We start from the raw sequence: 25,142 nt of genomic DNA on the forward strand, positions 1-25,142 counted from the left end.
TAAACACGCTACGCAGTATAACTGAAGATGCATTTGGTGCCTGAACTAACCGACCTGGTGGGTTCTGGGGAAACTGCTCCATTTGAGACTAATGTCGTGTGCCGATAATTGTCAAAGTCAATGTGGCATCTTCCTCGTCTGCTTTAGACTGTTATACATCACAGGGGGTTCACCTTCTACAGGTTAGGAGGGAGTGAAAGTGATAAGCAAAAGTGACGGAGCCGTTATTGTGACTTGCTTTCCAAAAGAGGGAATGAGCGCTCTTCATAGTCTTCACCGCGGATACTGTAACATATGGTTGCCAATCTGCATCACTGACGTCCTCCCTGTTAGAGGTTACTCGTTTGGCCTAAGCAGCTGACTTTTGTTATGTTTACGTCCCTAAAATGCTGGCGGCAGAATAATTCTCGCTAAACATTCGTCCTTTTTTTCACAAAGACACTCTTTACACAAAGTATTGTATGGCGGCACGGAAACCCGCATCTAACTATGTTTAATTTATGCCCAAAGCCCTGGTTCTGTGAATCAACTCAAGAAGTATCAACAGTAAGGTTAGCTCACTGATGCTTAGTTGACCGCACGAGCTAAGCAGTCGATAGATATACCGATGCAAATATTTCCTGATGGGATGCTACTAGTATCTTGTGTGTCACATCCACCTACCCATACACATAAATTTGGCGTTACCAGTTATCCTGTAGCTATAGATTTGATTTTAACTATCTGCTGGTCCCCACTGCTAAAGCTGCTCCAAAATGGATGGAACGCTTTCTTTTCCCGCTTAGTCTGGGAGAGGAATATTCGCTTTTAATATACCGACTTCCATGGAAGAAGAAGGGTTCCGTTGGTGGAAGGGCTGGTAATTAATTGGTTGTAGCAGCTGCTAGAATTGCTACCGTGCACACCAATCACCTTAGACCAATCCTAGTCTCTAGTTGCATTTGTATAGGAGTAGTACGGCTTTACAGTGTTACCTTTGTTGACGGGTGTACCTCTAAATTGCAATTAATGTCTGTGGAAGGTGATGACAATCTCCCAGTGAGCGAGAATAGCCACAGCTTTATCGCTCCCACTGATCAGCTCCCTTTCCGACACTCGCACCTCGCGTACTAAATCCTAATGTGTATTTATTGTCCCTCCTGACGGCGGCACAATGCTTATAAAGGCGGTAACTCCAATTAAAGAAAACATTCGCAGTGAATGCATTAAATAAAACTCGAAAAACCAATTCTATAGCTGAAGGCTGCGCTGTCAGCCGCGGTATCACTATTACATATTGAAACAAGGAAACGCGGACCTTTCTATTCCCAGGAGGGAAATACACTTGGGAACGAAGATGAGCCGACATCATTTATAGCGTTTGACTCAAGTGAGGCAGTTTACGTCGACTGAGTGTGACGGTTTTCCTTGATTTATCCATATGTTATCTGTCTTACTCTGAACCCTATCTTAGACTGCCGACATCCAGAACAGTGACAGGAGACGCGTAAAATGACTCCATTCAGCTGCGGCTTCACTGCAGTAAATTCGGTATAAATGCATTCGTTTTCTTTCATTCATATTGCTTGAAGCCTTGCGGGAAAATACTCGCAACCGTATGATCAAATCTAGTTTTCCGGTATAGAGGACGCAGATCCCTGCAAGAGGGCAGCGCTGCACAAGGTAGTAAAAATAATCTGGAAAATTCAAGTTCAATTTGTTCATTCGTGGGAATTCGTTTGAAATGCAGTGTTACTAACAGTTTGGAGTTACTGCTGGACCATATCACGACCTATTTTTCTACATTTAGTATTCCAGGAATCAAATCATGAATTATAACACCACTCCTAGCTAGGTCGTCTTTGTCACGCAACAATACTATTAATCAGAAGTGGAAACAAAGGAGTGTGTTTGGCTTTATTGTCAGAGTATTTACTTTTATTCCAACTTCAGCTGAGTTGTGAGGTAAGGGGTATTACGAACAGATGTCGAAACGAAACGGCACATCCGCAGACAAATCAGTACAATGTGTATGTTTGTGTTGTTTTCTTCGATAACGCTTTCGAGTATATATTGTTTCACTCATCCAGAGCGTGTTTATCTACTGTGACTTAGTGGAAAATGTCGTAACATCGTGGTAGTTCTAAAATATACCGGCTTCTGTAGAGGAGAATGTTGGTAGCTCGGGCAGCATATCGGTTTCCCTGTTGAGACTTTGGGGCTTCTGTATAATAACGTACATAAGGAACTATACATGATGATCGGTGAAAGCGTTCGTTCCCAAATGTCAAGATATATACCGTAATCCGTTTGTGTAGTGACCATTCTCCGGGGAATGCTAAAACGGTTTTCATGCTTACCACAAACTTTTGTCTGTCTCTAAAAAAATACCGCTTCAGAAATTGCATGGGGGAATCGTTATTGCTCTGATACAGTCCTCCTGATTTTTTTCTGTTTCTAAGTCTCTGTATGTTTAGGGTACAAAATTAAGACGTTAGTTTTGTTATTAACTGCACTCGTCGTGATTTTCCCCACTCGTGTGTAATATAAGTAGTACCTCTCGATAATGCACTTAGATAGGTTAAATTAAAAAGAATGATTTACACTATTTGGCTTTCACGAGAGACTCAACTGATTCTCTCAGTTATGATATTCCACAACTAAATTTGCTGTACACAGGCCGCCTCATGATCCAGTTGGCACGATATTCGAGATATCGCAGTATATTTTCATAAAGAAAGCTACTCACAAGATTGCGGAAAACTCTTCGACTGAATCATGAGGTGGCCTGTGTGCAGCACATTCAGCTGGAGAACACCATAAACGAGGGATTCAGTTGAGTCTCCTAAACACGTTTGTTTAATCCGTACACGGCTACCGACTATGCCGCGATCTACCAGAAATCTGTCCCTTGCCAGTAATTAGCATCAAAGTGAGTGGGCGATAAGATTGTGAGCTGCATTGTGTAAAGGGTGGGATGACCCAACTGCGCACCGATGATGCCTCCCAATATGGTGACGAAGCGTTTGCAAGCCAACTGCCAAGCTCGGCGAACAGATCAACAATCACCTGATCAACAATCACTAAACTCACCTGAGCTACCAATATTTCAACACATTTCAGTTTCAGGAATCTCGGAACACACGGAGCTATTTTCCGAGGGAGTCAATTGATCGCTTAGGTTAAATTAAAAAGAATGATTTACACTATTTGGCTTTCACGAGAGACTCAACTGATTCTCTCAGTTATGATATTCCACAACTAAATTTGCTGTACACAGGCCGCCTCATGATCCAGTTGGCACGATATTCGAGATATCGCAGTATATTTTCATAAAGAAAGCTACTCACAAGATTGCGGAAAACTCTTCGACTGAATCATGAGGTGGCCTGTGTGCAGCACATTCAGCTGGAGAACACCATAAACGAGGGATTCAGTTGAGTCTCCCGTGAAAACCAAATTGATTTGCATATGAGTGTATTTCTCGAAAACAGTTCAATTCGTGTTCAAGTAGATCATTAGGTTGACGGAAATTCGGGGACTCTGCCTACCCGGTGAGCCCCAAGAAGGGCGAAACCGGTCGTGGGCTGTTGAACAATTGTCAGCAACCTTGTGAATAGCTTCCTTTATGAAAATGATTTACGCAGCTTCATGTCTCTTTGGGCATTTCTTGTTCTGCGGTTAAGTTTATCCACTTTCTTGTTAGACAAAATTGGAAAAACTTTTATTTCTGCGGGTTAATCACATTTTTTGTTTCATGCCAAACTGGATCTGGAATTTTTTCAGCACTTTTGTTCACATAAAAGTGGAATTCGGAATCCGGTTTTGGCGGACGATGTTGCTCACACAGAATAAGATCTTGAGTTGGAACATGAAATTTTGGTTGCTAGAACTTTTCCATTGACTTTAAAGTTTAAGATATCATTTAGATAGGTAGTTTTCACTGATGTCATACATCTAAAGTTGAAAGGATTTCTCAGTCATATGAACAATATTCGAACCCTTTATTCAAGCTGAATTATAGTCTAAATCCAAACGAAGTATATTTCATGGAGAGGATGCGTTCTAACATGACAGCGAAATATTTACCAATGCTAGCCTGCTAACTATAATGTTATCTTGTGCTGCCTTACCTCACTCTCCAGCTTCAGCCATTCCGATACACGATTCCACCATGTTCAGAAGTGTTATATTTTGAGCAACTCAGTAAGCTAAGTCACGTCATTGGGAATGGTTGCGTGACTGGATGTTACAGTAGGGTTGGGCGCGTCAGCTGTGCTTTTTTGATAATCTAGAATCTGGATCACTCGAATATCAGATGTTTTCACGCTGATTCTTTCTCTCGGTAAGTGAAATTATTTCTGTCGCAAACATTCTTCTGCCTGGGGTTTCTTGGTAAATGGAGATTGAAATGGTGGAGAAAGACGGACAGATAATAGCACTAAAACTGTGGACACAGCGATGGTGGAAAAACAAAAGTTAGTTAGTCGAACCACGTGCGGGATAGTCCTCGGTCTTGCAACACCAAAAACATTTTAGACATTAGAAATAAGGTTGCTTGCAACGAGCGTTCTTGTGAGTTTGCCGACCAAAACGCAAAATAGCCCTGTGCACGTGGCCTCTTTGGTGATTTATTGGGACGCAGAAACTCAATGAGATTTCCATTCATACAGCCCCGAGGTCGGCCAGGAAGATAATTCTATGTTTGTTTCGGTTTGTCCGAGACAGACAAAGTCTGGGGTAAATTCCCCTATCCAAATGTAATTCTATCAGCTCCGACATCCACTGAATAAAGCTGTATTTGGGCACACCCGTTGTTTTCATCTATGCTTTTGGTAAATCGATGTGGAATAGAGGAAAAGAATAGTTCAAATCTTCACCCCACCCTCTTTATCAGTCAACTGATTCAATAAAATTATTTGCGGTTCTAGTTGTTTTTTCGTGGAAGTGAAGTCAATCTATACTGAAAAGCCGAGAATCACCGTATAGCTGTTTTATCCTTAATGAGGATTATCGGCTGTGTGCATCTCACACAACTGCGGAGAGTCTCGAACCCACGACCTCCTGGCTAGTACTTGGGACATCTAACCGTTTGGCCACGAGCGACTGACCGGCAATCTGATTAACTCGCACTTTGACGGGATATAGTGCCGCTCATCTTTTAATCACAGGACTCACATCATGCGGCCACATGTGTAGATTGGCTCCTCTATATGCACCGGAAACGGGGGTGTAACCCAGTTTTCGATGTACACAGAAGCCTGTGCGCAACATTCTTTCAGCATGAGACAGCAGCCTGTCTAGGGTTTCATGGCCCACTTCCAGCTGTTCGTGCTTCACAGCCCAGTGTTGGTGAATATCTAGTGCTGTTTCTTTAGTAACTTACTGAAATTCCATTTTCACAACCATCCTTGAGGATGATTTTTGTCAACCGGGCCGACAGCACCTCCGTGGTCCAAGCAGTTCACAGCGTGATTTTCCTCCAACTATTTCGACCTTTTTGAAGGTATTAACCGAATTCATACCAGAATGTATGCCAAGGCTAGATGTCACGCCAAATGGATGTCCTGTTTGGAAAACTAGACATGAACACATGTTGCACGAGGTCAATAGAGGGTAGCCGAAATGAGCAATTTGAACGCAGTGCAGATGAATCCAGAGAAGAGTATTTGACTTGATTTAAGCACCTCAGAGCGTGATTTTCCTCCAACTATTTCGACCTTTTTGAAGGTATTAACCGAATTCATACCAGGATGTATGCCAAGGCTAGATGTCACGCCAAATGGATGTCCTGTTTGCAAAACTAGACATGAACACACGTTGCACGAGGTCAATAGAGGGTAGCCGAAATGAGCAATTTGAACGCAGTGCAGATGAATCCAGAGAAGAGTATTTTACTTGATTTAAGCACCTCAGACGGGTGTGTACGTATCAAACCTGCCGGTGTTTTCGTACTGGTCTTCAGCAGAACATAAATCAGCCACCCACCACTCTCATTCAACCAAACGGATATGGGACTCACGGCTCCAAGGGAATTGGAAACTAAGATGAAGTACATGTTTGCAAATGTTACACAGTCATCCCATTTTCAAAACATATTTACCGACCACCTGAAACAACTTTTGTGCATATCTAACAACTATAACGGGAAGAGGAGCGCATGTAACCGCAATATTTGATATGAGGCCACAAAAACGAAAAAACAGTTGTACACTCCAAGACTCTAAATTGACTCTAAATTTGAGATGATGCAACTTGTAACTGGTTCTGTTTGTCACTTCAGAAGGATACGTATTTCTCCTCTGATGTACTACGCTGGTGCATGGGTATTATATATGGAGTGGCCAGGTCCTTAATACAGCGGCGCGCAATCTGAATTTTGCAGCTACTATCTCGCGCTATTAAATGGTAGTAGCCTTTGTCGTTAGAAGTACAGTTCAAGAGAATTGCCCTTGACACTTGGTTATTCTGCGTAAAATTGGAGCGTCTCAAAGCACACAATTCCTAGATGTATTGCCTATGTTATTTTATTTTAAATTGTTTAGGTATATTAAGGTAGCTTGTGAGAAACTTTACCAAATGGCAGCAAGCGCCCTATCAGTAGCCATCGCCAAATTTGTTGGTCAAATGACCCATATGCACTAGGATAATCAGTCAATAGGATGGAAGTGTTTTCTTATCTACTTAACATCTAAACAATGAACGCATTCTTGGCTTTCTGGATTCGTAAGTCATGGGGGAACCCGCTTGTCATAGTCACTGGGTAGATTAATGTAGGCCTCTATGACCGGTTCAACATTCTTCTTGGTATAAACCTTACTTGTTTTCTAAACTGTCCTCTCCTGAATATCCAATCATTCCCCCATCCCGACAAGCAGCCCTATTTTGAATCGTCTGACTTCACTGTTTGCTGGAAGGTGCGTTGTCGAGGGATTTTTAAAATGATTGGACCTTTTCCATTAGTCGAGCGAACAGTTAAGTGAAATCTTTAATAGCCTACGATAGGTGACCGCCTTTATCCTGTCCAGTAGCTCTAACTTTATTTTCAGGGGCTCGAAACTGAATAGACGACCGTGAAAATAGCATCGGTAACAAAGCTTACTTGAAGCAGGCGAAGAATCTAGAATATTTGCTAAAAATTGTACACGGTCAGTCGAGCATTGATTAGACAACTTTGAATTTTTCCAAAGTGACAGTCACTTCGATGGGTGTTTTTAAACTTTTATTCTTGATGCCAGTTACAGCATTCGGAATTGGAATTAATTAATTCCTATTCTTGTGTAACCGCATCAGTGCCGGATAACAAAGCCGAACAGCGGGATTACTTACTCTGTTCTTCACCTATAGGTAAACACGTATATGTGGGATCCCAGATGATCCTGTTGTCGACCTTGAGTGATGCCGAGGATTTTCATCGCAACCTTTGCTGTTCTCAACCTTTCACAGATTTTGATTTCTTAAACAATAGCACCCATTGTCTTCCATTCCGTCGTACACTCACCGAACACAGACAACCTTTGCCTCGATATTTCTCTGATTATCGTGTAATGATAGACCGCGCTTCCGGTTTCTCCATGTTGCCCCACAAACCCAACATTCTAATAAACACAATCATAGGATATCCTCACTCTACTTTACTTTACTTTAAACCGAACCTTCAGTGCCATTTTTCACATCCTTTACTGGTACCAGGAACAGGTCCAAGATCAAGTTAAGATAAGAAATCAAATAAAACGAATAAGCATAAATATTAATGTTGTTCAGAAGAGGACCCTGAGGTACAAATTTTTTCAATGTAAGATTGAGCTCAGCACTTCCAAAAGATTAGCTGCAGCATTTTAGATTTGGATTTTAAAACTTTTGGTGACTTGGATGAATAGCTGAAACGGACCATGTTGGCTGGCACTTCATTACTCCTGTCTTCCACAATTGACGGGCTCTTGCAAATGGGTTAGCAAATTCGTGCCACTTAATTGAGAACGGAGAACAATGCTGCTCGTGGAATGAATTTATTGACCAGTTACATATATCTCCAACAACTATCTGTTCGGGGCGTGTGAATGTGCAAGTTATCACAAATACAGGATATAACTTTTCAGAAACAAATTTTTGCAGTTCTGTCAACGTAACTTACAACAACCTTGATTTCAGTGCTTTATATACGCTACTCAGTCTACATCCACAATAAGCCTTCGAATAGGGACCTCCATCAACAAGTTGATGCAGCTAATCCGTATGTAATAGGCGAGTAGTTTTCACAAAGGTTAGTCAAGTGTATTTGTCATTCATTTCTAACTGAAGATCAGCTGATTTCCCCCGGCTTGTAAGTCGAAAATGCCGCCTAATTTCACTCGGTTGAAACAAGGCCTATGAAACAAGCGTCCGAACAATTCAATTCATCTGTCCTACCACAGTAAATTCCGTGTCCTATGGGACTGGAAACAAACATCCGCTTTCCAAATGGCAAGCAATATGCACTGCCTGACATTTGCGAAGATCATATTACCCGCGAACTGGAGAGCTTGCAACAACCGATTCCTGATTGTTGGACAGAAAATTTTATTTCTCTCCGTCCAAAGCGCCTGTGTTCGACAGCCATTCCGGAAGAGATTAATGAAGATATTGATGAAAAGCCTGTTGCAGCACTCGGTTTGCAAACACCCCATGTGAACAAAACCAGTTCACATTGACATGTATGTTATTGTCAAAAACCTGTAATTGACGAGCTGACTGTGCCCAACACTAGGCGGCTCACTATGAATGGGGGCAGAAATTAATGTGTCAGTCCTTGACTAACCAGTGAGCGGAAATCAACGGTGAATTTTCCGAAGAGAATTTCAGATATCAAACACAGCTATCTATCAGATTTTCGCATTTACACACTTTAAACGCGGCTCTTCTGAATGCTCGTATTAGACTTGGATACATTTTGCCCTTTTCGACGTAGTCTCATACATACTAGAGACCCGGTGGTTTTAAAAGTCTAACAAAAAAGTTCAACTTCGGTCACAATCGAAGCTTCGTAACATGTATTACATCGCCCGACACCAGTGGATGTGAGAAAAGAGAGAACCTAAAACGCTGTCCGATTAAGGTTTATGCAAGAAAAACAAGATTGTTGGCTATTTCGATGAAAAAATGCTGCGGAATTCTATGGGAAAGTTTTGTTTATCTAATAAATTTTACTTACAGATATACAAGTGCACAACAATTTCACCAAGCATCTTGGAATAGACACTGATAATGCTATGCAAAAACGGCTGCGGAAACTTGATACTGATAGTGCAATGCATGCAAGAATAAAGTGAGCGAAAATTGGTGCACCAGACAAGAGGAAGAATCAACATATAAATGCACATCATTCGGATGAACTCTGCTAATGCTAGCTTCTGCCTGGTTCGTAGAGATAACGGCTATAAAAAGCTACTCCGTATCCCCACCGGAAAGCTTATTCTAGTCATAGCAATCAAGATAAAATCTGGAAGTTTTTTTTAACTAACGGATGGTGTTGCCTGTTCCGGCGGTGCTTTCGTCTGTATTGCAGTCTGTCGAAAGAACGGAAGCGATTAAGAGCAGCAAGTTCCTGATGGTAGCATCATGCTTTCCCACATTAACAATAACAATCAGTCCAACTACAATAGTTTCTCGAAACTTAAAATATCCCCTCAAACTCTAAGTTCTTGGAACAGAAAACGCAGTATTTTCGGACAGCCTAAACTCTGCTACAATGCTGAGACCAATTCTTTCAGACATCTACAAAAAACAACCTGGTTGCTGATTGCATATTTTTCTAGCTGTGGAAAAGACAGGCGGTATCACAAAAGAGAGCTATGGATAATTCCGCTGATTTTTGATTGTGCAACCCATCTTTCACTATTCCATGTAGTAGCAACAACATAAATAAATGTGTTCTCACGGGTAATAGTTGAAGAATGTAACTGAAAAAATGTCACAAATAAAAGTAGATTTTGAAACTTTCAAAATTCCGAAAATGAAACCACACATTCACCCGTATGAAAAAATATAAGACATGCTAGACGCAATCTGATTTAGTAGATACAGAATGATTTATTTTGTTGCCATGATGGTTGAATAAACGTGTTTTATTTGCATCTTAGTGACTGAAAAATCTCTGCTGAATTCGCTGCCAATACCTGAGACAAATGCACTCTCTTGTCCCACCTAATTTTACGTGACAAGTCTTCGTTTTGAGTGCATATGCTAATTTGATAGTGTTTTATGTAAAGATTTTCAGTTTTTAATTTATATGTTACCACGAGAGTGACCCTGAGGCACTCCCTAAGTGACCATGTTTTTCTCCATTGATTGCTAGTTCGGTTTGACACGCCTCTAGCAATGCTGTTTACTACGTTGGATTACAAATTTGTTCGTCTTTTTCGGTGTCGCTGTACAGTTGTATCCAAATTGAACCAGAGGGATATCGGTAGAACTCTCACCTCTCATGACTGGTAACCGGTGCTCGGATGCGGTTACAGCCCAGAGTATACAGTGAGCTCTCTTAAAGTAATTTGTGTCCTATGATGCCACAAATTAGCATCTGGCATCCACGAAAACAGTGCCAAAACTTTCCATGGGCTACTAAAGGATGAGCGGAAATAGGAAAAATAATTCGAGAAAACCTTGCTTGCAATGAACCCCGCTGTAACACCCACCTTGAAATCATTGAGGGTTTTGTAACTTGGTAGGATATTCGGTCTGAGAACAGTTTCACGTGAAATTTGTCTACAGACGTTATCAACCCACCGTATTTTACAAGCACACACCACCAAATTCTTTATCTTTAGGTTGAATCTGTTTGAATTGAAACCTAATATGTCTTCTTCATACTTATGTTTTGTCATCATCAAGTCTTCATCACATTACACACTGAGCTAAACAAGGGGGCGGGCACTCCCTCTCTAAAACTCTGTCTGGTTTCATGGTTGACAAAGCATTTCCGTATTTGAAATCATACAGCAGCGTTTAGGCCTCGTGGGTGCAAACCTGTTAAAGACCGGTGTACTCTATCGGTTGAAGCTTTATGCTTTATGCCTAACATTTGAATGCTTCATAAAAGCGACACTCAGGTAACAAATGGTTTTTGTAAGGCCTAAACCAATACACTACACAAGCGTAAGGCAAGACACGTCAGAAAACCTTGTCTTGTTCCACGTTAGGTAGGGCGGCCACTGGAGAAAAAGAAAGAAAATATGATTTTATTTTAGAAAAACGAAGACACAAGAAGATTTCGGCACAAGTGACACTATTGATTTAAACAAGCTTCAAACGAAAATAAAAGCTCTGATGCTCTTTCGAGTGCTTAAAACCTGATTAGATAAACTTATCTGTGTATTGTGTTCTGGTAAGACAACACCAGGAGGATGAACCAGCATCCCTTGCAAAGGTAAGCAAGCCAACGCGTGCACCGCGCGTGACAACAAATAAAATTTCAAACGCTCAGTCCGCGTTCCTTTAATCAGGTGCGAGGAGAACCAAAGGTGAATGTTGTCAGACAATGGCCTACTCCCCCAGAGCTTTTGTCAATAAGGTTGTGAACTGACAGTCGTTGGACACGGTATTGTGCGTCCTACCGCAGAAGAGTCCGATTTATTACCAAGTATTCCTCCACGCGCCCAATCATTGAAGGTACGGTGAGACTAGTTAGTCCTGGCCATGGTATTAAAGTATCGATTATCGGATGTTTGGAATAGAACCAAACCAAAAATCATCAAAGCCAAGGTAAATTTTAAGCACTCCTTTTCTGTCATCGCACGGCAGAATTCCAGATAACATATAGTTCCAGAGTAGGCGACTGAAACTAGTGTTGCAAAATGTCGGCACTGTGACCTTGAAACTATTCAAACACAGCAAGGAGTCAATCTTCAGTAGCAACGGTTTTGAGGACAAACTGGCGAACCACTTCCAGCATACGCCTAGCTCGAAACAAGACAAAGCTCCACTAATTAGTTCCGTTAGGAAGTGTTTACATGCTTTCCATTAGGATAAATTATATGCTGTGGATGGAGGTTTCATTCGAGGAGAATCACATGGATATTAAGCACAGTTGGAATGCATTATCAGTGATGTAATCTTGAAATTATTCAGACCAAATGACGACCATTTCAAAAGGAACCTTTAGGTAACTACGCAACCAACGTCCATCCAGATAACGAAATCGATTTTATGCGGTTAGTTTTGATATATGTTGCCATTATTATGGAGTACTAAAAAACCGATACAAGAGCAAGCAAGCAACCACAGCTGATATCAATAACGTCGCTCAAACAAATGATTCCGAAACAGTGCGTGGATGCTGGATATTCAGATTTATAGAGAAGCCCTACCGAAGAATATTAAACATCCTTCATGAAACTATTACAATTCTCTCTTCCACCCTATCTTTGTATACTGATATCATGTTGACAGTTTGACCGGGAATTGATAACATGCTTTCCACAGAGATCGGTAGGGCCTCACAGAGTGAGCTGTTAAGTCACACTCGAGATGAGCCACGTCAGCCCAAGTCTATCACACAGAAAGGTCCACTTCCGTTTATTACACACATTTAAATTCCGTGTTTCCAAGTTCTAGTAGCTATTTCGTACGATTATGAGAACAAAGTTTGCTTTTGACAGAGTCTTGTGTCGTAAGATATCAGCGATATGATTTTGAAACTGCTCAAACCCACGACAGAAGCTGACTCATCAGTGGCGGATATTTTCGTGGGATTCTGCGAGATATTCCGGTTTACTGCCCCTTTGTTTTACTCAGCCTATGGTGTGGCAGCGCTTAAACAGTGGTGAATTTGGAGGGGAGTAGAATAACCCTAATGACATTAAAGATATTAAAGCCATCCGGGAACTTACATCGCTGTCAAAATCAGCGAAAAAATATTTCATGGATTTGCACCAATTGGCTGGCATGCTAAGTGCCTGTGAGTAGCTAGATCAGAGGCATTTTCGCAGTACCGAGCGTGATGTTATTTACTATCCACTGGCGATGATGTCGTCGATCGGCAAGCCACCGATCAGGTCAACACATTGCTGTTACAATGAACACCAGCATCAGCTTTCCAACATCAGATATTTTATGTCACTCGCCCATTCCTCCAGTATAGGTGTTTCGTCACAACAGCGCACTGGTGACGAAACGTTTGCAAATCAATTGCCAAGCTCGGCGAACAGATCAACAGCCACCTGATCAATTACCAACCAATACACCCGAGCTACCAATATTCCAACACATTACCAGACACTCATACTGTCAACTCGTGGTATGACAGTATAACCGTTCAAGTGATAACTGGAATTCGGGTTTATGATTCAGTTGGACTAGATACCTTGGGCACTGTAGCCTTTTGGGGCTCCTGCAATGCTGACTGATCCAACAGCTGCCTGCTGCTAAGTTTGGTGCATGAAAACCACATCCTAGGGTGCGGCTTCTTCAAAGTCGATCGCACTCTGAATCCTACCGGTTCATATTACCATCGGCACTGCGCATCACTTACCTTGGGATTCCTTTATCGGACAACGTTACAACCTAGGGCATATCTGTGTCCCAAATTCGGATACCCCTAAGTAGCGGAGAACTCCCCGCCAGCAGTGAACCGTGTATTAGTAGACGCTGACCACCTGCGTTCATGGTACCACATAAAGATTTCACCTATTATCTCTTTACGTGTCAGTTTCCCACCATCCATTCACACGTTGAGATCATCCATGGGGAACAGACGATCAGTTGAACGGGTGGATGTGAAAATAATTGATACGTGCAGTTTTTCGCTCATCCTTCTGGTAAGACATCAGCGGGACTCACTGACACATGTGGTAAAGCTTATATTGATCGATCGACCAAGTTCTGCTGAAGGCAGCTATGTCGGTGCTGTCGCATTTCAGCTCTTTGGTAACAAGGAATGTACGACATTTCGGTCTGTCGCTTACATCCTCTTCTATAAAATCATCATCAAAAACATTTCCGGAGGAATTAACAGTTTGCTCTACAGTTTCCCTAATGCACGGTACACTAATGCTTGATACTTTATGGTATCTCCAACGTGAATCCAGCCACCAGATAGTGTGAAATTTCCACTTTTGCCGCGTTGGTTTCACTTCATTTCCCTGACGGAAAGCGCTAGTCAAAATGATTAACTGGACGAGTCCCACGCGACGTGTGTAAAGATCAATTCCACTCTTTGGACTTGAAGGTACTAATTAATCCGCCGATTTGATGATGTTCCACAATCTGAACACCCTTGTTGTGTACACCAATTCGTTTGATACCTGGTATTGTCTGAATACCTTAGTAAAATTACTGGTATTCCGTACTCGCGCATAATAGAGACAAATGTGCTCCGTATTCGCGCATAATAGAGACAAATGTGCTGGAAGAATAAAGCGTGATCAAATATCCCAACAGCCTGACAGGCTTCAACCTAAAATCCGTTTTTTTCTGTATTTTAACTACACAGTGTACATTTAAGGTTCCAAAGAAATGATTTCGGTGAACAACATCGTTTATTCAATGGCAGTTCACTTGATTTTCGTTCTTCTTTCATCCAGTCGATACCACTGGGAGAAGTCCAATCCCGTGCTCTTGGCCAGAAAGATTGGAACCGACAACTGGGTGTTGCTTAAGGCCAGAGTGAGTCCTAATATGTTAGACTAAGTGAAATTTGTTTTCCTCTGATACTGACTCAGCATCATGTTTGCATTCATTTTGACTGTTCATTGTTACAAGGTGTACCCAGATGTTGTCCGACCGCTCTATGCAAGAACTCCAGGATGGGTTGGTACTGGTTCTGCTCCCCGTGTAACACCTCCAATCGATTGACATAGTGGAGGAACCTATCACGGTGGCGGTTAGCATACGCAATGGAATCATTGACTGACCGAACGACAGCATTGGCGAATCAACAATGTAAGACCAAAGAATCACCAACCTTAAAGTAATAACTTATGATGGGCTCCATCCTCCTATGCTGCATAGCTTCACATGTCACTGACCTTCAAAATGGTCACAGCCTGATAGCTAGCTTGAATTACTTCCACCACCTTTACTAGGTATGGGAAACTAGAAACGAAGAGAGACAAAATCAGTGCAATTTTCTTTGAACAAGTCCATCTTGTCTGAGTGCCATACCTTCCACGGCGACCGAAGGCCTGTTGTTTACCTATTTCCTTTGGCGTAGATATCTTCCTTGTCGTTCTCGTCACCGAACAGTAGGGTGTCTTCACCACCTCTGTCCGATTTGTGTACAGTTACAGTCCATTTCGAGCTGGTGACCCTAGTGTGTTTTTGTTCAGGAGTAATCAACACAAATCACCCAGATTCATGTGTCTTCTAGGAGCTGGCCCACAATGTCGCACTGGCGTAATTCTAGTATTATTTTGTGAGCCCTCACAACAACATTTCAAGGATCGTTAGGACCAACAGTTCAAAAGTATGAAAGGAACCTCCGTCGCGTTTGAGTCTTTGTCATGAATAAATCAAGGGAGGGGTTCTACATGAGTGTCAGTTTGCAATAATCGTTGGTACAATTCCCCACATCCTGAATCATCAGTGCGAAAAGGGGCTGTTTTTGCTTGCCTTTGCTTTGCATCAAATAAAACTGTTCCGCATTTACCATGGTGCATTGGCTAGCGCGACTCACCAGCGGCCAGGAAGCGTCTGACAGTCCACACACCTTTGCAGCAAAACGGATCAAAAGGCTTCCGTTTTCATTTAATGGAGCTGCTGGTTACATTCCGTAGGTTGCAAAAACGTTTGGAGCCGACCGAAAATTCACCGCGTCTCAGAATTCTCTGAAAACGAGCCAGTGGATACCCTAACATGATCAAACAGTAGATGCTTGGGCTATCACATAAGCATCCGTCTCAGACCCCTTACACCACGTTACGTCAGTAGTGAAGCACACCTACGTCATATATTCTTATCTATTCAGTTTACTATCAAATTTTGCAGAATATCATCCATGAGACAATAGTAGACGCACTAGGCACAATATGGTAGACGAACTCCCCTATCCCAGCACTCCAGTTTACACAAAATGCGTGATGCTTTTCATATGAACGATGAAATACCCAACCGACTTAATCAAGTCCAAAACTAGAGTAGTAGAACAGTTTTATGGAAGTTGATTTTGCCAAGAGAGGTTACGTAAAGGCTCACCCGCCCATTATATGGGTTGTGTAGTATGCCCCCTGAAAAACTTATCAGCCCACACCTTTCAAGCTTTTCTCTGGATTTCATAGCCCTCGCAGTTGATTAATATTCTTTTGTTAAATGTGGCACTTTAGTCTTCATTTAGTATACGGGTTGAACTTCTACCTTGTCCTCTGCGGCGAATTTGCAGCCACAGACTATGGTGACCAGTAATCAATTAACTCTACTGTGATGCACATCATGAGCATGTTATTGGGCGAACCATTGAGAAAAATGCTTGAGAAAAACAAACTTTGTAAATCTTCCCGTGTTAACATTAACTCCAAATGGTTTTGGCTCTTAAACAGTGTACTCACAACCGAGCACCCAAAAAGACGACAGTATATGAGACAAATTTTGCGCCTCATATCGTAATAGTAACTAGAAATTCAACCCAAAGTACCATTTACAACAAGAAACAGGAACAAACACGAGTGATATTGAGTGTTTATGAGTGAACTTTTGGCAAGTAGTAAGTGCGACAGATCATAGGATTTGAAAGGCGGTTATTAGTGAATCGCTGATTTCTAGCACCAGTAAATGCCCACTTGACATCAAATTGCTAGTGACTATTTCAAAATCTTCCAATCTCCGCGCCTTCCATAAGTATCAGACAGAAATCAAACTGTTCCAAACTCGAGGTGCTAATCTAATTGAGTTCTGGTACACTTCGTCGAATGCACACTTCCATTGGTTACTTTCACGGCGTCCTACGTTGCACTTTATCAAAGCTCAGCTGACCGTCAGATGTATCATCAGCTGACAGCAAAAGTCCACCCCCGTTCGAGAATATTTGATTTGCCTCTTCAGTGCTCTGACAGTAATTAACGTATGCTTTCACAATTAAATTCGACTGTTTAGTGATCTGAGTATTTTGGCATCATAACCGTCCGTGCAAAATGGACATCCGTTAATCACTGATTTTCTTTCAAACCTCAGCTGGTGTCAGTTTCAAATATCGTAGTGGCACCCTGATAGTCGACAACTGACCGAAAATCAGGTCAAAATTTGAGCAAGTCACCACATTCCCCATGGGGTCGTAGGTACTATTTGATGTGCATGTTTGGAAAGACTGAATTGCTCAGGCTAGGGAGAGGAATTTAGGCAACGGATTTTCGCAAAAGAAACCCATTCTTTTGAGAAAACCCATGGGAGATCGATCGTCAGTGTGGATACAAATTCTGACCATCTACTTAAACTACCTAACAAAATCAACTGATGTTTATCCCTTCCGGAAGATGAAACCATGGTCCCCTTGCAAGGCACTTACTCTCACGATCGGGCAGAATTCCGCTGTTCTTGGAAGTGCTCGCTTCTTGAGGCACAGGTTCTAACTGCGTAATTGCAAAGTCTCCTCGCAGCTTTAATGAATATAAATGAAAAGCAATAATTGTCACTTTATTGATTTATCAGAAGCAGAAGTTGTGAAAACTACAAACCCATGGGAAATTACCTATTTTTGCATCAGTGGTTTGGTCTCTAGCAGCTAACCATACTTGTGTGGATCTATCGAAAGAGGGACATCTAATGAACAATTAAGTGATGATTGCTATATGTCATCACTCCTGCTCGGTTAACCGCTATTCACGTCGTAGTTCAACTCTGTTCTATTGTAGACAAATCCGAAATCTCAACGCCGGCGTACATGCTCCTTGATTTTGGCCATAGTGCACACCTACGCTTCATTGATACCAAGGTTCTCAGATATAAAATTAGTCGTTCGTTTTCTTCTGATAACCGCTCCGGAATTCGCGCGAACATTTCCTGTAAAAGGTTTCCTTCGCACCACATTAAGAACTGGACCGGCGTCGAAAGTGACAACAAAGGTGCACTTAATTGTGTTGCCTGAGGCCCGACACCTAGTAAAAAGCTACTTCTTGACGTAGGACACACCAGTGTTGAACAGAAATGTGCAACTGTCCTATTCATGTAGAACATTACCGTCTTACACCAACGTCAGTTTTACGGATGGATGTGTGATTGATGTTGGGTGGACCGGAAGCCTCCAGCAAACTTCAACTGTCGTCAGGCACAAGTCCACGGTATCGATTGGTCCGAACGACACTCACAATGATGGCCGCTACAGCCAGCCGCTTGGTCATTCGTCTCAAACAACTAAAAACTTTCCTGTTTATAGAAATTTAGGATGTACGTGATAAGCGCTTACTGCCAGTGCGAGTAGATTGAAATAGTCTCGTATGAGAAACAACCTGTTTATCGCCATGTTGTACCTAGAAGCACTCTGCATTCTGTGGCATGCCTGTAGGCGGTAATACATCTATAAAGTTTTTTCAAACAGAAATAATGTGGATGTGTGGGCGCTGTAGTCGATTCTCCCACTGAACTGCAATATCCTAGCGTACATTAGTTGATCGGATTTACTGGTGAACTGCCAAACGTTTCTATAAGCTAACCGTGGACCACGTAACACGTTCTTCTGGTCGTTTGCTTTTGAGCGTTTGTACAGGTGCGTTGACTGTGGTGTTGCACATTGTGGCTACTGGTGACTCGGAGTCATTCATACTGAAAAAGAAGACATCCTATTTTGCCATAGTCTGTAAACTAAAGATTTTTTAGGGAGCCAAGAAGATAATTCCAAGCCCCTTCATACCCCAGCCGAATTTCAAATGGATCCGTCCGCCGACGGGTGTGTTTGCTTCAGTGTAATTGCAGCCTGGTCATTGCAGATCTCCCAGCACATCTGTGCGTCTGTTAAGGAACTGACCTGGGTTTTTATCTACCTTATAGCACACTATACCACCAAGTTTTGCACGCTGGGTAAACAACTATGGTATAAAGACTGTGGCCTCCTTAGCTGTGTTTTGTTGTGCTATTCGTGGCAAGACACTGTTGATAATGGTTATCGTGTATCAATGATCACATAAGATTACTATTGGTTGCGCCGATTACCGTTGCCTACTCATGAGACTGCGTGCCAGGATTGTATCCAGAATGACTTGCCTTGTCATTAATTTATCGCAGTTACTCGGAACCTTTAAATTTGTATGGCTTCCTAAGACTTGGGTGTGAACGCTGAAACCTGGTGGATGACTGTGGTGTTACGATGTCACCTAAGACTTTCTTTTTCTCACTACCAGCTGCAAATATCCGCCATTTTGACACCGTCTTTCAATATTACTGACCTTTAAACTTGCCCCATGTCTTTTAAACAGCTTATTTGTCTTTGCAACCAACCTAACGTGAGAATCGCTTGCTTCCAGCATGTCTGTTTAAATTGTCTCCAATTATCTCCAAGTCAAAGTTGAACAAAAAATTATTGCGGGAAGGCGCATGATAAAGCGTTGTTTTATATTCTTCCGGAAGCGGGTTGATAACTGCATTCAATATCACCAGTTGACGCCTCTCAGTCACATCATATGTGTCATGGTATTCGACGCGTTTCTCCAGCTTGACACAGAGCAACCGGGATGGTTCCCGTGACCACTCTCACTGCACTGCGCCGATTGTTGGCGGCCACTGCTCATGCATATCAGTTGCGTGGGTAAATTTTTTGTCCACTCTTCCACTGCGCGGTTGTTCTACCCATAGGGAGCCACCAAACCTGTTCGAGATTCCACAGATTCGCTGTAGATAATTGTGGGATTTCCATAAGCCGTACGCACACCACCCTAGTTTGCTTTTTGTTCCAGTTCCGCGCAGAAACAGAGAGTTTTCCCCTTATTAGAGGTCATCAGTAATGTATATACCCGATCATCCTGAAATTTGAACTCTACTCATCTGAAATGCGATGCAACTGATACCACCAGTGCATCAACGCCAGGTGTACGCACCTGGGCTAACGTGGTCACTCATGGATGACTGGCTGACTTAGCCGACGCACCAACCAGTGACTGTCCCGGATGTATTAATCGTTTGATTGGCCTATCAGGACTTCGCGGTCATACCCCTGTTTATGAAACCAAACATTTTATCAGTAAACCTGAGCACCTATGCCGTAGTGTCTCCCGTTGGTTGAACACATCGGACATTTACCAGGGCAGAAATGGTTCCCTGTTCTGGAAAGCTGTTTCCTCGAGATGGTTTTGCCCTACAAAGGATTTTTCGCCGTCAAAAACAATCTTTTTCCGATAAGTCTTCACTTGGTAGGCATTCTAATGAGGTATAAGTTAGCCACCCCATCTAAGTGGGCAGAACCACGATAACACTAGTTAGCAGCTGATTTGGGTCACTTGAGAGCAAGACCATATTTACGCTTACATTATGCTGGAAAAACAAGACTTTCTCCTTATCATCTGGAAACAACTTTCACCCACGTGTGCTGGTCTAATCAACGTCACATTCTATAACGTAAGACAAATGGATGACGAAATAGTCTCGGGCAATTTTCGACAGCTCATCAAACGATCAAATTTTCGTTCTCTCAATTTCCATTATCAATTCGAATTTTTCATTAAGATGATCAAGGTAGTGTAGGGCAATCATCTCCTCCAAAATGTAAAATGGCAAGATTCATTCACGGGAATTGAGTGTCCCAACTTTGAAACTACCAAAATGAATATTCACTATAAACGCGCGAACCGCTGAGTTCAACCAAACATGCTTATTACCGGGAATAGAAATCGTATAAATATAAAACTTTAGTACAGTGTGGAGTGTTGAAAGAGTCGGTAGCAGCAAAGTACTGAATTTCGAAGACATATGTTCAGCATGTAATAAAGACTGTAACTCGAATTCAGGCGATATCAGCTAAACCGTCTTTCTAGGAATCTTTTCCGGTATGTTGAAGAAGGTTCACGGGAGATGACATTCCGGAACCAATTACCAAGACGAGCTAAAACACAAGAAGGAGAAACACTCTTAGACACCACTTAATATTTATTATTATTTCCACTACATAACATAGCGTATGTCTTGATGCTTCAAGATGTGTCTCCTAAATAGCCTAATCACCGCTTCTGAATACGTAATAAAGCCATCAGAATCAAACTGAGTTGTAGCCAAGTCATTCAAAATAGTTCATTAAAGTAACCATCACATGCCTCTCGGATACAATAGATCAGCTGACTGATATGTTCATAAGGCTACTAATTTAGCGTCCAACTTCTGCCACAATAGCCACTCCATATTAGCGACGGATGATCACAGTTGCGTAAATAAAGTACACATTCACATTTGTGTTTTTAGTGGACGGGTTAAACATCTAGCATAGCCAGGATGGTCATGCAGTCATTAGTGAAATACGCAAACTTTTCTGAGTATCAAAGTTACGGTATAGCGTACTGAACCACGATTCACTGACAGCCCAACTTGCTGCTCGTTATCGATCAAGAACGATCTCCATTCCCGTTTCCTCCTTACATTCTTACCATAGAATCTTGTGCTTCGTTGCATGGTAGGCTTGTTTTCTGGGTGCGCTGTCAACGGCTGGTCCGAAACCTGGTCGACACGCTCCCACACAGTCACATACTCTCGCCCCATGAGAAATATATTTTCAAATTTGATATTTGGAACTAACATCAGCTCACTGCATACTGCAGACTGAATGTAATTCGAATCAATTCAAAAACTCAACTGACCAATAATGGATTTAACCGGAAATAAGTGAAGTGGTGAATCGGGGTGTTTTTGATTACTACCTGCCCACCAGATAGACCACCTTGGACGCTGAGTCGCATTCATTAACGAAAGAATTAATCCAGATTTAACACCATACAAACCAAAACAAACTGGGATGAAAGGACTATTTTTCACAACACACCGGCGGCGCAGAAACACCCATACTTTACTGTGCTCTAGTTGAAAGGAAACTTGCTCACTAGCGCCAAAGTACAATGCCCCAAAAACATCCCATTTGGTGTGGTTTCGATCCAACTAAAGTACACAAAACAAAGACTAAATCAGTTGATGGCTTGTGAGATTTTCCGCTCATTTATTTCATTCCAGCATTTTACGGGAATATCCAAAAGTTTGTAAGTTTAATTCGTCGCTCGCGACACATGTGGTGTTTTGTACAAAAAGTACCGAGTAGCTATTAATGCAGTAAGATCCGGACCAGAAGTCATGGTAGCCGAAAAACCTGATTGCTTCCAAAACGAACACTGTCCTTTCACAAATACATGCTCACCAGTCCAGTATGTATGGGAGAAAAAACACAGCTGCCTTTGGCCCTATTCAGTTAAATTTGGTTCGCCGTTGGGCATATTACGATTCCTGTTGGCCAATTTAATTAGTGGCTAGCAGGTGAGTAGAAAACAGCGAATTATTTGGCATTTACAAAGTGTTAATGCGAAAATAAATATTTTTATTGGAACAACGCGATAAACGACATGGGAATACCGAGGCTTTTCCTTTCGGATCAAACTGCCTGAAACACAACGAAAGACAGTAGTTCAGAAAATATCGTCCGACTTACAGTTAACCAAAAACATCCACTGGTTTTACCATGATGATTCCCGTACAAGATCAAACCGTCGAACTTCGTGAACTTCACGTTTTAATTTAAATTCAGAGTTGCGAAGCCGAGTGGGACAAGTCAAACGAGGCCCTACGAACGCATGACGTTGCGGCTCAACTGCAACAATTGGGTCTGAAGGACAGTCATGCAGTGATCCGTTTGGCCTGCCCTGATATGGTGACTAACGGACCATACACCCAAGGAATGACAAAGTGGGAACGCTTGCGCTTTTTTGATACCGCTTTGAATCGTCGGGCAAAGACTGGTTTCCATTACTGGGGATACGAAAAACCGAAGCCCACAAAGTGTAAGTCACGCTTGCAACCCAAGTATTCGAACTGACATCACATAGGAGGACATCGTAGTGGTTTAAATGAAGCCCTACCATAGATCAGGTTGAAAGTCGAAATGGTGTATCATATCTCTACAACTTCCAGAAGGTAGACCAATCAGAGAATCTCTGAGACGATCGGACAACCAGTCAAGTGGTTAACTTCCGAGTCTCACTTCTGTCGTTGCTTTGGATTAAAGGACATTACAACCTGGGACCAAACGGTCGAAGCATACCGAAGATGGATCAGCATATTGAACAGGTGAATACCTGGACGATTACCGTTGACACTGGATATTCGATACGCACTAACACATAATCCATTGTTGCAGAGATGATATAGTGTGGATTTTAGAATAGCCATAAACCGCATTATGAAACTCATTACATTCACTCTATTGGTTACTTGTTGCATTCGGAAAGCTACCCGAACCGAATAACAAACGGTGTAAAGATCACATATGGCTATTTGAGCCATCACGAACGGATGAATCACACTATCGAAAAAAGCAAACGTCTTCGTTAGTTTCAGAAGAGCATGGTAGACAATCGGTAGTTTTTACTTCGGCAACGTTCCGCTTTTGACATAAAAGCTTCATCAAGTCAAGTGAGCAGGGCATCAAACTGGCCAGGTTATAAGACAAACGGAGAACCAATCAGTAAGTCCTCTTCAGATTATCACACTACATCAGTGTTGAATGTCAATTGTCACCGAGTATGTATCTCTACTCATCGTGCTTCTGGTCCTGACATTCCACCTGCTCTATTCAGGGGTGGCGGTGGGCTTCTCAGCCAGTGCCTGTCTAGCCTATTGGGTTCATCTGGAAGAAAGAGACCGTCTTAGACAAATGATATGAATCGACAGTAGTGTCCATTTCCGAAAAGGGTACAAGCACTGAATGTAGTAACCACAGAGGTGTTAGTTTGTTTCACGTTGTGACACGGCTTACGGCGTTACTCATTCTTCGTCGTCTTACTGTGGCATGCGGAACCTTCGCTTGAGAATCAAGATTTCTACCGGGTAGAGGCTTCATTGACCACATCTTCACACTCCGTCAAGTGTTAGAGCAACGTCACACGTACAGACGATTCGCAATCCTGGTGTTCCTTGACTTCAACGATGCATTCGATTCTGTCGATCGGTCAATGCTGTTAATTACACTTACTCAACAGGGTATGCTCCAGAAGTTTGTGAACATAATTTGATCCCTATATTCACATACTTCTGGGTGTGCAAAAGTGTACGGTGAACTCCTCAAAAGCTTACCAATCAAAAAGTGGTGTCCGACAAGGATGTCCACTCTCTCCATTCTTGTTCAACTTTTTCATTGGTGAAATAATGAGATGAACGTTGGAAGGTCTTCAAAACCCCGGTGATCAAGTCGTTGCCACTGAGAACCTAGTCAATCTTGAGTACGCAAACGGTATCGCCCTCATCTTTGAAGACAAAGCGAAACACAAGCCCTGTTGAATAGACTGACCACACTCATTTTTTGGCATGCGTCTTGCACCTTCAAAGTGAAGCCATGTACCAGAACGCGTAGTATCCGAATATACCAGTTACAATTCAAGGAGAATCACTGCAGGTTGTGGAAATGTCTACACACCTCGGTAGTTGTATTAGCTATGACGGAGGTGTGTCTGATGAAGTCAATGCAAGAATCTCAAAGGCTCGAATCGTTTGCTAATTTGCATCACTTGTGGTGTCAAAAAGACATATCACTGGGACTTAAGGGTCGCGTGTACCAAGCTACAATATGGGCTACGTTGTTCTACGGGTGCAAGACGTGGCCTATGCTGACAGATGTGAAGGGTGTTCGGGTTTTTGACCAACAATGCCTCAGAATCGTTGCTGGTTGTGGATGACGTCAGCATATTGGTAACGAGATGATTAGAAAATTGGCATCTGGTTGTGCGGCACGTAGTTCAATTTCAGAAAACGTCCAGCACCATCAATTGCGGTGGCTCAGTCATGCGTTATGCATGCCGAAACACCGTCTACCGAGACGAGTATTGTTCTCTGTGCCTCCTTCAGAATCGCGCAAACCGCGTGGTGCGCAACGCATGGCTTGGGAGGACGTGGAAGAGATCACAAAGTTTGGGTGTTGTTGATGTTGTGCGCCTCCCAGGATGGGGTCCCCGTGACCCCGTCTGTGCTTGGCTATAGACACTGCAAGAAATGGCGGCTGATCGACGTCAGTAACGTTCGTGATGCGT

The 25,142-nt window shown here is 42.4% G+C and overlaps 3 protein-coding genes across 3 annotated transcripts in view; 2 read left to right on the forward strand and 1 right to left on the reverse strand.

The window, feature by feature from the left end:
- T265_06257 (hypothetical protein) overlaps nt 1–24,991 on the reverse strand; it is a gene marked incomplete at both ends in the record, with an annotated part of 48,623 nt that extends 23,632 nt beyond the window's left edge. Inside the window, 3 exons of the mRNA XM_009171467.1 lie at nt 17,450–17,540; nt 18,594–18,702; nt 24,921–24,991. Of these exons, the coding sequence (XP_009169731.1) occupies nt 17,450–17,540; nt 18,594–18,702; nt 24,921–24,991 (271 nt within the window). The remainder of the gene's footprint in view (nt 1–17,449; nt 17,541–18,593; nt 18,703–24,920) is intronic.
- T265_06256 (hypothetical protein) lies at nt 8,409–8,669 on the forward strand (the record flags this gene model as incomplete). The annotated part of the gene is made up of 1 exon (XM_009171466.1): nt 8,409–8,669. The coding sequence occupies one exon, from the start codon at nt 8,409–8,411 to the stop codon at nt 8,667–8,669; it is 261 nt and encodes an 86-aa protein (XP_009169730.1).
- Nucleotides 14,538–22,899, forward strand: T265_13981 (hypothetical protein; the record flags this gene model as incomplete). Its single annotated transcript, XM_009171480.1, has 2 exons — nt 14,538–14,619; nt 22,649–22,899. Coding segments are annotated over 2 exons (330 nt in total), but the record flags the coding sequence as incomplete, so codon positions are not given.
- Nucleotides 24,992–25,142: the final 151 nt, after the last annotated feature.

This window comes from Opisthorchis viverrini, assembly GCF_000715545.1.
Source record: "Opisthorchis viverrini unplaced genomic scaffold opera_v5_129, whole genome shotgun sequence".
Taxonomy (NCBI): domain Eukaryota; kingdom Metazoa; phylum Platyhelminthes; class Trematoda; order Opisthorchiida; family Opisthorchiidae; genus Opisthorchis; species Opisthorchis viverrini.